General features: G+C 49.0%; 1 protein-coding gene across 8 annotated transcripts in view; it reads left to right on the plus strand.

Moving 5' to 3' along the window:
* The window catches only part of CRB2 (crumbs cell polarity complex component 2), a 63,338-nt gene that overhangs the window by 17,708 nt on the left and 33,235 nt on the right, over positions 1-12,395 (plus strand). For 7 of the 8 annotated variants that reach the window (XR_012648380.1, XR_012648379.1, XR_012648381.1 and 4 more), the window contains exons 2-6: positions 256-957; positions 3,321-3,516; positions 4,153-4,292; positions 5,593-5,775; positions 6,943-7,056. Coding sequence is in view for 5 of the 8 variants with exons in the window: in XM_075015659.1 (XP_074871760.1) it covers positions 256-957; positions 3,321-3,516; positions 4,153-4,292; positions 5,593-5,775; positions 6,943-7,056 (1,335 nt within the window). In the remaining 3 variants the exon portion in view is untranslated. The remainder of the gene's footprint in view (positions 1-255; positions 958-3,320; positions 3,517-4,152; positions 4,293-5,592; positions 5,776-6,942; positions 7,057-12,395) is intronic. The other variant, XM_075015663.1, reaches the window with a different exon arrangement.

Raw genomic sequence — 12,395 nt, forward strand, 5'->3', positions numbered from 1 at the left:
AAAAGCATCTGGAGACGCACCAGCACCTCTGAGATGTGAACGCAGATAAATGCTTTCTACAGGGAGGGTATATATTATCTCCCTCGACTGATTGATTTAATCCAGTGCCTCCAGGAGGCTGGATATATATGAGCAGTGGCCAGTGCAGGTCTATTCCTAATGAGATGACTACTGCATACAGCAATGAAGAGAGGTACCCATTGGATTGTTCAGTGCAGCTAGCCCTTACTAACAGGAAGTCTCCTTTCTCAACAGGAACATCAGGCTCCGAAGCTGCCAGCAGCTGTTTATCATCCCCGTGTGAGAATGGGGGGAGCTGTGAGGAATTGCAGGAGGGCTACCGGTGCCTCTGCCCTCAGCATCCAGTGCCATACATGGGCACAAACTGTGAATTTCTCTACTCTATGTGTGCTGTGCACAAATGCCCCCCAAACTGGGTATGCAATGAAACTGCAGGACTCCTGGATTATGAATGCACCTGTGGGCTTGAGCTCACAGGCACTGAGTGCAGTGTTTATGTTAATGAGTGTGAGAACAGTCCTTGTAAGGGGCCTCATTTTGAATGTGTAGCTAGTGCAAATGGATACATCTGCCGGTGCCAAAGGGGACCAAACGGAGAAGGTTGCCACGCTGAAATAGCTGTGTGCTCTAGCCACCCCTGCCAAAATAATGGGACCTGCATTGAGGGTGCCGGGATGTATGCCTGCAGCTGCCAACCTGGCCACACCGGGGCCCACTGTGAAGATAACATTGACGAGTGCACCTCCAGCCCATGTCAGAATGGAGCCATCTGCGTAGACAGAGTGAATGAGTATAACTGTTTCTGTGTGCCTGGGTTCCAAGGACACCACTGTGAAATAGACATCAACGAGTGTGCGTCCCGACCTTGTAAAAACAATGGCACCTGCCTGAATGAGATGGACCACTATGTGTGCAAGTGCGTCCCCGGCTATACAGGTACCTTTCATGCTCCTGTCTGAGCCTTTCAGCTGTTTGTTGTTGCATAGGTGATCCGTACTAGTGCTCAGGAGGTGCACTGTCCTCCTACTCCCCAACCAAAATTTTAGTTGCTGATTGGGTGCCGCTACATGCCCCCTTGCCCTCTGGATGGCCCTCCCTACACCATCCTCCCTGCAAATACCAGCTGTCCCTATGGTGGAGTTTGTGCAAATCCATCAATGCACCTGCTTTGGCAAAACTAGCAAAAGACATGGTCCCTGCCCCAAAGAGTCTCTCATCTGTGCTTCTTGTTACAGTGGAGAGGCTGAGGTTCTCTCAGCTAGCTGGAGGTTCTGGGGTGCATGTGTGTACTAGCTCAGGCCTTGCTGTCCTGAATGAGAGGGCTTGGGTAAAAGTTGGATTTGTTGCGATGCTGTGGAGGTTGGATTGCTGGGGTTATGGCATGGGGAGGGGGTGAGACTGGAATTCCTAATTGTGACACTGATGTGATTGGCTTTCGTGAAAGTACAGTTGGAAGCACAGAGAGACACACATTTGTCTTTAGGGAGAATAAGCTCATTCTCAGGGTGTAACTAGCTTCTATCTGGCTGGCCCAGGGGCACCTTATCTTGTCTTTCAGGCTTTCTGCAAGGCAGGAGGCTCTGGATTGGAGTAGCTATTAGCTGTGGTTTTGTTTTTTCCAGCTCTCTTAAACTGAGAGAGTATTTTGCATGTGATCCTGCTGAGTATTTCTTCACGGTGAAACTGCTGGTGATGACTCACTCTGTAATCTGCACCTGTGAGTTATCGGCAGAGGCAAGGGCGCAAGGGTCTCCTCTCCCCCAGCCCAGCTATCAGAATGGAATGCAGTCCATGCTGCAACCACCTCCCCCTGGTACCAGCCGGCACATGACTTTTCCTGACCTTACCCATTGTCACAGAGGACAGGCGTTGCAAGAGTTATGTTGCTGAAAAGGAATGTGGGGGGTCACTCCACTACAGATTATAAATGGAGTGGGGAAATGTTGCCAGTCAGGCATGCACTGTCTGAGTCACTCTCTGGTGAAATGCAGGACTGGGGAGAATACCCCTCGAACAGGCTCTGTGTAGAACTTAAAACCAGCAAGTGTAAAACACAAGTCTTTTGCTCACCATTTCCCGTTTCACTTCCCTGCCACAGCACTAGTAAGGAGCTGCTGGTGTCAATAAGGATAAAAAGAGGCTGGGGAGCTGCCACAACAGCATTCTCTCTGTTTCAGGTGACTTTGAATAGGACATGAGGCTTTCCAGCTCAGCCTCTTGGCCCTGGTCTTGCAGCCTCCTAGAGCCCCTGGTCCTCACTGGCAGAGCATTTCCTGGCACTCACAGCTGGAAATGGGGTGAAGGAAATTTTCACATGAAGAGTGACAGGTTTTGATCTGGCAGATTGTAGGGCCCACATTCCTTTGGGGTTAGGGTAGCCCTGTCTGCGGCATAGTGAGCCTCTGTCAGAAAGGAGGGTTAGATGGATTGGCAGGTGCAACTTTTGGGGCTTACTTTGTGGGGGTGATGTCAGGCCATGGGCAGCTCATTGAGGTGGGACAGTGTCAGGAGGGTTGCCATGGGATCTCTTCTAGATTTCCTTTGATGAAATGACAGTGAGACAAAGACAATGATACATTATTTCAGTGATTAGTGCTATTAATACACACTGAGTAAGGCCATTTTTGCTGCTAGGACCACTATAAGAAATAGTTTGTACTTCTCCAGCACTAATTTCAAAGCAACTTACAAACCTCCTAATAGTTTTGGGAGGCGGGTAAGGATATAAAGTGATTACTTCACCAACCACGGCTATGTAACCACCTCTCTAGTGGAACACCACAGCTATGCAGCAGTGAAAAATGAAGAGTATCTTAAGTAACCCAAACTGTAAAGGGAACACTGTGTTGCAGGCTGTAAATATCAACAGTGCAGTTAAGACCCTGCAACTTACTCTCCCCCAAATACAGCATTTTGGGATTTTTTAAATAAATGTAAGTGAGATGGACTTTGGTTTTGTGTAACATCCAGGAAGTGTATTTCATTTGCTAAATGCTGATGGATTTGACTAATTCAGTAAAATCAAATGAAAGTTTATGCTAGAGCTTCACACATTTCCAAATTATTCTCTGTTTTCATGATTTAAAAGCAAAACCCAGAAGCCTTCCCAAGAAAGGTGTGGCTGCAAACACTAATAAACTAAGCATTTGTATATCCCCACGCTTGTCTGCTATCCAGGAATGTATAAGTTGTCTTGTCTGTATTCCAGCGCAGTGGGTTTGCAATCATGTCTATTGTGATCCCAGCTCAGAATTCCACCCAAGTGAGTAACATGGATGCTTTTCTCTTTTGTATCAAAGGTGTAAACTGTGATGTTGAAATAGATGAATGTGACTCAGACCCTTGCCAGAATGGGGCCACGTGCACTGACCAAATTGGGTTCTACACCTGCACGTGTGCGCCAGGTTATGAGGGAATCCGGTGTCAGGTGGACATCAATGAATGTGCAAGCCAGCCATGTGTCAACGGAGGGATATGTCATGACCTCGTTGATAGGTGAGGTGCACGCTGCTATGGCCATATGCATTTCAGATACTTGAAATGAGCCTGGGAATACCTGCCTAGTGTTTGTCCTTTAACTTCAGAGCAGTCGGCTCCAGAATGAACAGGGCTCAGTGCTCTTGAAGGGTTTCTGCTCTCCCCCCACTCCCTGGCTATTTGTATTTTGTTAAACTGAAGTAATTCTAAGAGCAGTTCATGGGGTAGGGGTTAATGCTGGGTCCCCTTCTATGAGCAGAGCTCACAGAGATGCCTGAGAGAATTCCTGTTACTGTCTCGTGTTGCTCTGCAAGGTCCCATTAAGAATTATTTGCAGCTTAAATGAAAGACCACAAGTGTCAGAAGCGGTTGCCCTCCTAGGCCGAGAGCATCCTGACTGTCTGATCCTGGCCTTTCATGTGCAGCATGTAGGGCTCAGTGGCTGACCTGCCTTGCCACTGATTTCCTGCAAGGATGCTGTTTGTGGAGATGAGGCTATCTTTGCTCTCACTGCGTGGATGAGGAACACTGCCATGTGGATATGGGGGCGGGGCAGGGATTAGTGAGCTGGCCCTATAAGCTTGTTTTGCTTTTGCCTTGGAAGGGACAGGACACTGGAATGAAATGCTCTTGTGATGTTCTGTTTTCCCTTAGCTACCAGTGTGACTGCAGTGACACAGGCTTTGAAGGGGAGCACTGTGAGCTGGATATCCTGGAGTGCGCCTCCCAGCCCTGCTTGAATAGTGCCACCTGTCTGGAGGGTGTCAAGAATTACAGCTGTGCCTGCTGGACAGGTGAGAAGGGAAACGTCTTCATTCTCCTGGAGTCTGACTCATCAGTGGTGGAGGGGACCTGCCAGATTGACCTGAGCAAAACCGTCTCTATATTGCATGGGTCAGTCTAGTTTTCAGGGCTCCCAATGCTTCCCTTGGGAGAGTGTTCCTTTAGCATGCATGACTCACAGCTGGGAAATGGACCCTGCTGTATTGTCTGAAAATCCCCTTTTCCTGCTCTTTGGCCTTTTCTGTCCTGTTTTCCTGCTGTTGTGGGTGAGATTGGTTGACTGGCTCTAGTCTCTGACATTCGTGCTGTGTGCCAGGCCGGACAGCTTGTGCTAGCTCAGGGTCAGGAAGATATGGCCCATGGGCTGATCCAGCACACCAAGGCTTTGAATCTGGCCCCTTGCCACTTCTGTGGCACAGAGCAGTGCCACTCAAAACAGTGGCTTGCTCTTTGTGGCTCTCTGCACTGTGGGAAGAAGGGCTCCACATACTGCCCCCGCCCTCAGCAAAATCTGTCTGCTCCTGTCGTCTGGAAGCCACTCAGTGGAGCTGAGAGCTTTTGCTGCTGGGGTAGGGAGAGGGAGGGCAGTGCAGCATAATTTCTCAGCTCTCATTAGATAGTTTGTGCAATTGTGCTGCACTGCTCTGCCCCCAGCAAAATTTCTCAGCTCCCATTGGCCAGTTACCAGCCAGTAGGAGCTGAAAACTTTGGCTGGGGTGGGGGCAGCAATGTGAAACCTCCCCACATGGCACAGAGAGACAGATGGAACAGCCAGCTTTGAGCTGTCTGGGGCTGGTGGCAGGCAGGAAAGCCTGCCTGAGAGTGCTGCTAGCCAGCAGCTGCTTAGATAAGTGACTCATGGCCAGAGCCCACACCCTCCTGCACCCCAACTGCCTCCCAGATCCTGCATCCCCTCCTACATTCTTTCCTCCAGGCCAGAATTCTTTCCTGAACCCAAGCCCACTCCCAGACCCTGCCCCCAATCTCTTGCCCCAGGTCTCAACTCCCTCCTTTGCCCAAACTCCCTCTCGGACTCTACACTCTTCTGCACCCAGTCTCCTGCTCCAAGCTCCATTCTGGACCTAGTGTCCATCCCAGATCCCACACCCTTACGTGGAAAAGTGCAGTTCTTGTCCATTTTCCAAAACCTGGGAGTGGCCCGCCATCAAAAATGATTGCGCACCCCATGCTAGCAGAACTGCGGTCTCTCAGGCATCCATAATTTTCGCCCTCTGGGATCTTGGTGGCTAGTTGTCTGCCTCCCTTCCAAAGAAGAGCTGTGTTGTGCTAGCTCTGCTGTTTGCCTGGCAGGTTACACAGGGCAGCACTGTGAGGAGGATGTGGACGAGTGCACCTCGAACCCGTGTCACAATGGAGGGCTGTGTTTTGAGCGATCCAACCAAACCTACTATGGGACGCGGCCTGACTTCCCCAGCGAGTTCAGCTATAGCCAAGCTGCTGGCTTCCTCTGCTGGTGCCAGCCAGGTTTTTCAGGTGAGCTACCCACTGGGATGTGTCCTGCACCCCCTGGTAGGAACTGCCCTGCTTGGGCCACAAGGAGCTCAGGGGAGTCGTCTGTGTAGACATGGTGCAGCGCAAGATGCTTCTGGCTGCCAACTGCCTCGCAATGAGGCCTGTGCAGCTCTGCTTTGCAGCATGTGCATAGTGTGGGTGGCAGTTGGAGTGTAACCACTCCACACCCCCTATCAGGATGGCCATATCCCTCCAGACTCTGGTGCAATAGCCCTTGCTGTGCCCTTGTTTTCTGTTCAGTACCCTGCCGCTGGGTAGACGACAAGATAGCCCTGGTGGCCACTCCTGTGTGTAGGGGCACCACCCATCACAATTTGGCTGGGACAGCCCGAGATTTTGGGCACCATCCCGGTGTCCTGATTTATTTTGCTCAAGGGGCTACTTGCCCCATACTCCACTTCTTTATAAGCTCAGGTTGCTGCCCCGGGTTCTGGCTCCCTGCAGCTGGGGGAGCCAGAGCTGGACTGGCATGGTGGCTGCCTGGCTTCCCCTGTTGAGTGGGAGCTTGCCCCAGCACTGGGAGTGGAGCTGTGAGCTGGACCCATGTGCCTGCCGCCCGGCTTCCCTGCAAGCAACATCTTTAGGGTCCCCTGCCAGTGACTGCACTTGTAGCATCCTGTCCTGTAGCTGGGATGGGCATGCAGAAGGGGGGTTGCCTGCTGTGTTCTCCCTGTAGGCAAAAGGCTCAACAGAGACACCCCTTTCTGTGGCTATTAAAGAGTGTATAGGAGTGTGGGGGGCTGGGGGGAAGTGCTCTTTTGAGGGGAACACTTGAGGTCTGGGTAGGAGCTTTCTGTGGTGGATAGACCAGGTGTTTCAGAGAGGCTTCCTGGACTCTGATTTCATATCTGCTGCTGATTTGTGGCCTGGGGTAAATCACTTATCCTTTTGGTGCTTTAGACTTCTACATTCAGTAAGTGGGGACTAGTGATACCTGCTTGCCAGGTGGGGGCTGAGGGACAAGTGACAGTGCTAATGGGCACTTTGGATCTTTGCCCCAAAGCTGCTCAAGAAGAGCAGAGAATTGTGAGGGACAGCATTAAGATTCCCCCAGCAGTGGGTGCACACACGTCCACTGCCTGGGCTTAATGAAATAACCATAACGGGATTGTGATTTTACTTTCAAAGGGGAGAGCTGCTCTGTTAACATTGATGACTGTGAGTCTCAGCCATGTCAGAATGGAGGGCACTGCACGGATCTGGTTAACAGCTTCCTTTGCCATTGCCTGCCAGGATACTCAGGTAACGTTGGTGATGGAGCGTGTGTGATCGGGTGAGCCAGGCTAGTTGATGTTTATTGAGTCACTGATTTGCCATATGGCTGTTTAATTGGATTCTAGCACTAGCTAAAGCAGGCAGCTGAGTGAGATGAATTGGAGAGAGAGCTGTGCGGGCCCAAAATGAGTAGCTCTGGGGTCCCCAGATTAGGATTGATGTACAGTGGCACACCTGTTTGAGTGTACCATATGCCGAGGACTGGGGTATGCCAGCAGTGCTGTGAACTGAGGATGTAAGCAGTTGGAGGCTGCAACACTTTTATTTAGGGAAGTCAGAAAGTCTTGGTGTGTGAGCAAACACAGCTCAGCTCTTTCTGGTTGCTAGGGTGGACGGATTGGCTTGGGAGGATGGGACCTGCATTCCACTGCAGATGTGTCCCTCGGTAGGTCACTCTAACACTTCAGGGCCTCAGTTTCTCCATCTGTGAAATAGTGAGATTGGCCTGCCAGGAGCCAAGTGAAGCATAATACATTACTGGGGCTGGAGGGATGCACAGTGAGGCAGGTGCTTCTATAACACTGTTCAATGTGAATGTAGCAGCATCATTGAAGGTCCAAAGATTAAACACAGAGCTGGGCGCCACCTATCCCAGACACCTGTAGAAACCAGAGGTGCAGAAAGGCTTATTAGGTCCACACTGCCTGCACCCAACTGACAATGCAAGCTGGCAACACTTTGGTATTGTCTTCAGTAAGAAAAAAGACACACTTATATCACCATGCTTGCTAGTTAACTTGTAGTGAAATCCTCCCATGGACAGGCCCTTTATTTTGGTACAAACCAGTTGCCACAAAGGCATGTGAGAGTTTTATTCCATGAGCCGTGTGTGTCCCTTCTTCTCATCCAGGATGGAGTTTTTGTCTCTGCCCTGCTCCATACAAACATGTTGTTGTGAGTATGACAACTTTCTTATCAGCTGCTGGAGTGACTTTCCTCTCTCTTTCTCTTGCTCTCTCTACCTTTGTTGCCAATCCATTTCATCTCAAACCTCCAAGGAAAACCTCTTGTCTCCTTTCCTATTCTCTTTAATTTCCCTCTGCTCTCTAACAAGCTGATACTGAGAAGGGGTATGGCTTTGTGACAGACATTTTCCAGATCTGGCTTGCATTCTTCCAGCCCTCCCAGAGTAAGATGTATCCTGCCTGAAATGCTGAAAGGGTGCCATCTTGTGGGAGAAAGGAAGAACTTGATGCTACAAGAGTTTGTAACTGTTCTCAAGAAGTGGTAGGTAGCAATATGCTCAAGCATGCACAGGGCCTTTCCTAGTGCCATTACACCAATATAGTTAAACTGGTCAGTTATATCAGTATAACCCCTGTGTGGAAGTCTTATTCCAGGGTATGTATTGAAACACGTCTCAAGTGACATAAATTAATCTGAGAAAAGCGTTCCTCTGCTAGAGGTGGTGTGTCCACATGGAACTACACCAGCACCGCTCCATCAGTGTGAACTCACACCTTAGATGGTTCTGAAAGGGAAGTCCATGTAGGCCAGGCTGCAGAAACAGGCTTCATCCCAATCTCAACCGCAGCACAGGGCCAGTTCCTACCGGGCTGCACCTGCAGATGCAGACCTCTTCTCAGTGGAATGCTGCAAAGTTCATTAAATGTCTCAATGTTGTAAGTCATAAATTCCTCTTGGGTTGTGGCTCCAGGGCCGTTTCCTTCCCTTGGTGTCCAAGTGCCACTCTTGGGAATCCAGGGAATTTAGCATTCCATTTTGCTTTCCCAGACGGTAGGTTTACCTCATCCTTCTGGGACTGCTCATAGAGAGAAAAGCTGACCTGAGCACAGAGAGGAGAGACAGAGCTAGGGAATTCCTTCTGCTGCATATGTTTGGGGTTCATTAGTACTGCAAGGAGATTAGAGCCAGGGTGCTGTTCTGGTTACTGCCTTTGTTAAATCACCATCTCTCCTTTGGGGTGATTCCAAGAGGTAACAGTGCAAGGCCTGGAGCAGCAGGTGGGGAAGTCACATTTTGCCTCTATCTGAGTTCAGGGAGCGCATGTGGAGGAGTGAAGCTGACAGGGAAATAATAACAATTAATCTCCCCTGCTTTGTCAATTAATCCCAGTATAGTCCTGCTGGGTAAACATCTTATTACTTCGTATTAGGATCACAGAATAACTTCATGAATCTTCCTGTAATGTTTCTGTTCAAAACACATTTCTGTGCCATCTTAGATCTGCCATGAGCTTGGGTTTAAGCTGCCTTCCATAATCAAAGTGAACTTGCTACTCTGATGTAGGCTGCTTTTTTCATTTTCTCTCCTGGAGTCTGTTCTTCAATCTCAGGAATGCGGGGAGTGCTGTGGGATAACTGAGTGAATCAGCAGAAAGCACCATTCTTCATGTGTTAACTGCTTCAGTGCTGTCTTGGGCTGTGGAAGCTGGAATGGCTCTTGCCTAAATATAATTATTGCCACAGTAAGAGCTGGTGAATGGAAGCCCAGTGTGGTCTGCCCTAGTTCTGCCCAAACCATGCAGAAAGATAGGACACTGAGATTGAAAAGTCTGGGTATCTGTCTGCTCACAGGTGTAGCGGTGAGGTCAGGGGGCATGTCTGGCCTTCCTTTCCCATTCCGCAGCGCCATGCTCAGCATTCTCTGCATGGGCCTTGTCAGAGGGAGCAAAATTAAACAAGGAGGGGGATGAGTCTTGTTGCCACCTGAGGGAGAGGCAGGTTGTAAGAGATGGCTGAAGGGAAAGAGCTGGGTTTGGATTTACTGTGTTCTCTGACTAAGCCTCTGTTAATGTCCGGGTACATCTTCAGCCTGGTCTACTGTAGGTATCAAAGTGGATCCCAGATACTCAATTCTAGGCACGCTATTAACATAGCTAGAATCGATGTATCACGCCAACTTTGTTCCCTGGTATAGATAAGGGCACTTTGGACTTGTGCTGACATCCCTTATTCCAGGCAGCAGCATGGAGTAGAAGGGTTGACGGCCAAGCCCAGAGAGATCGATTTTTGCTGCATCTTCACTGACATGGCAAAATCGATCTCTGGAAGATCTATCGCTGCATGTCGAACCCCCCATAAGTATAAGCATACGATCGACCCTGCTATGGTCAATCTTCCAGAGTTTGATTTTTAGTGCAATTTTAGGGCACCTGCATCAGCACTGGTACTCCTGCCTCTCAATAGGAGTAAGGGAAGTTGACAGGAGAGTTTTTCCTGGGTGGACAGTGGCAAAAATCAATTTTTAGGTAAGTCAACTTCAGCTGTGGAATTCTCATAGCTGGATTTGTATATCTAAAATCAGTTTTGCCTTCTAGTGTAAAGCTGGCCTGAATTGTCTTTTGGTTGCAATGTGGCCTGGTCAAAGGCTTAGGACAGGAAGTGAGGAAGAGGAATGTGTTCAGTTGAAATGGGAACTGGCATTTAGGTGAGCAGAATGTAGTTTCTGAGTTAGCATGTGGCCAGTCAGCCCTTGAGGAAATGTATAGGAGATGTTTTGATGGCTCCAAGTGGCCTAACATGCACTTTCCCTCTGCTCCTGAAGAATGCAGTCCAGCCACAAGTTGCACTGGCATGTGTGAGCCTGAGAGAGAGGTCATCTTAGGGTATGTCTACATTGCAGTTCGACACCCGCAGCCGGCCCATACCAGTTGACATGAGCTTGTGCAGCTCTGGCTAACAGGTTGTTTAATTGCAGTGTGGATGTTTGGGCTTGGGCTGGAACTAAGGCTACCTTAGTCTGAGCATCTACACCCCAGTTAAATATTAAACAGCAACTGAACCCAAGACCTCTGAGCGGGAGTGAGCTGGCACAAGCCAGCTGCCAGCTTTTCCTTGCAATGCAGACATGCTTTCCATGTCCTCTTCAGCTCTCTTGTAGGAAGCAGAAAATATTTTTCCATTGTATGAACAGCCTTTTCTTCTCCTCACAGCTCTTTGTGCAAGAGCTGGGCCCAGACCCAGGCACACTTGCCATTTTGTGTTCCTTGTTCCACACATCACCCAGGGCAACGGATTGGAGAAACAGCATTCCTCGTTTTTCCTGATCGGACAGATTGTTCAGTTTGTTTGCACAGACGTTTTCCAGGTGTCTGTTCTGTTCCAGAAATGTGGCCTCTCCTGTAGTCAGGGAAGGCAGTTAAGAGGTTCAGACTAAAGCGATTAGGAAGCCTGCAGTCCTTGAAAAGAGGAGCCCCTTCAGCAAATACAGCCGACTGGAGCTAGCAGATATTTCCTGGGGCTGCCTTCATTTTAACTGGAAGGTTTATTCTCCACATGCACCATGGCAGCCACAAAGCGGCTGGTCATGAGATGTTCAGACAGATGATGTTTTTAACTGTTTTTTTGGATTCATGCAGAGGGAGTATTAGTTGGTCCTGGATAAGGCTAGCATGAGCGTTGTACTGTTCACTTTGTGTCTCCCTACTGCATTATGGTTCCATTGTTACTCGGACCTTCTAAACTTGCTGTCAGCTAATCAGGTACAGCAGGAATTTACACTCCACACTAGTGCCTGTGTGAGTCGTGGTGTCAGATGTGATTTAAGTGCATACAGCACCTGAGGTCAAACACAGCCCGTGAGGTTATGATGTGCACTAAGTCTATTTGGACAGGCCTGTTACAGCAGATTGTCTGACCAGAGGGCAGCATGAGATATGCCAGTTACTTCCGTCTCACCCTGGTTAAAGAGAGGCTTAGTAAAGGTGAAGCAACTGTGATATATTAAAGTAGGCTTCTCTTTTAATGAAAATGGGTGAAGCCTGGCTTAAAGTGCCATTCAAAGTAAGGCCAAGCAAAGACATGAGCAGAACTACTCAAATGGACAGACAAATGGGAATTGCTGTGCACAGGAACAGCAATACTACAGCTGCTGCTGAGAGCTCTTGGGCCAGCTGCTGTTAGCCTCCAATGGTGTCTTATGAGAACAGGCTATTGCTGGAGTGTGGGGTTTAGACCAGAGAAGTGTGGCAATTCCTATGCTAAATAAATGTTCTGTGACATTTATCATCTTCATATATAATCACAGCTTTGCTGGCCAACAAACAGTATAACCTGCCTACACGCTGCAAACCCAACAGAGCTTCTTCCTTTGCAGGGAGGAATCTGCAACAATATTGATTCCAGAGGGCAGGGCAGTGACATTGCTGTCTAATCTGAGAGGTTTCTTCCCACCCTCCATGCTCAGGAAATATCTCACGCTTGCAGAGCCTTGGTGGTAATTTGTAAACGTCTGTAATTTAATTCACAAACTGTCAAGGAAGTCACTATCCTCCATCCAAGAAGCAACATGTGGAAGCTGGGCTGGTCCTCTTCCCAAACAAAGTGGGTTGCAGAAAAGTCTGT

This window comes from Carettochelys insculpta, chromosome 21 (assembly GCF_033958435.1).
Source record: "Carettochelys insculpta isolate YL-2023 chromosome 21, ASM3395843v1, whole genome shotgun sequence".
Taxonomy (NCBI): domain Eukaryota; kingdom Metazoa; phylum Chordata; order Testudines; family Carettochelyidae; genus Carettochelys; species Carettochelys insculpta.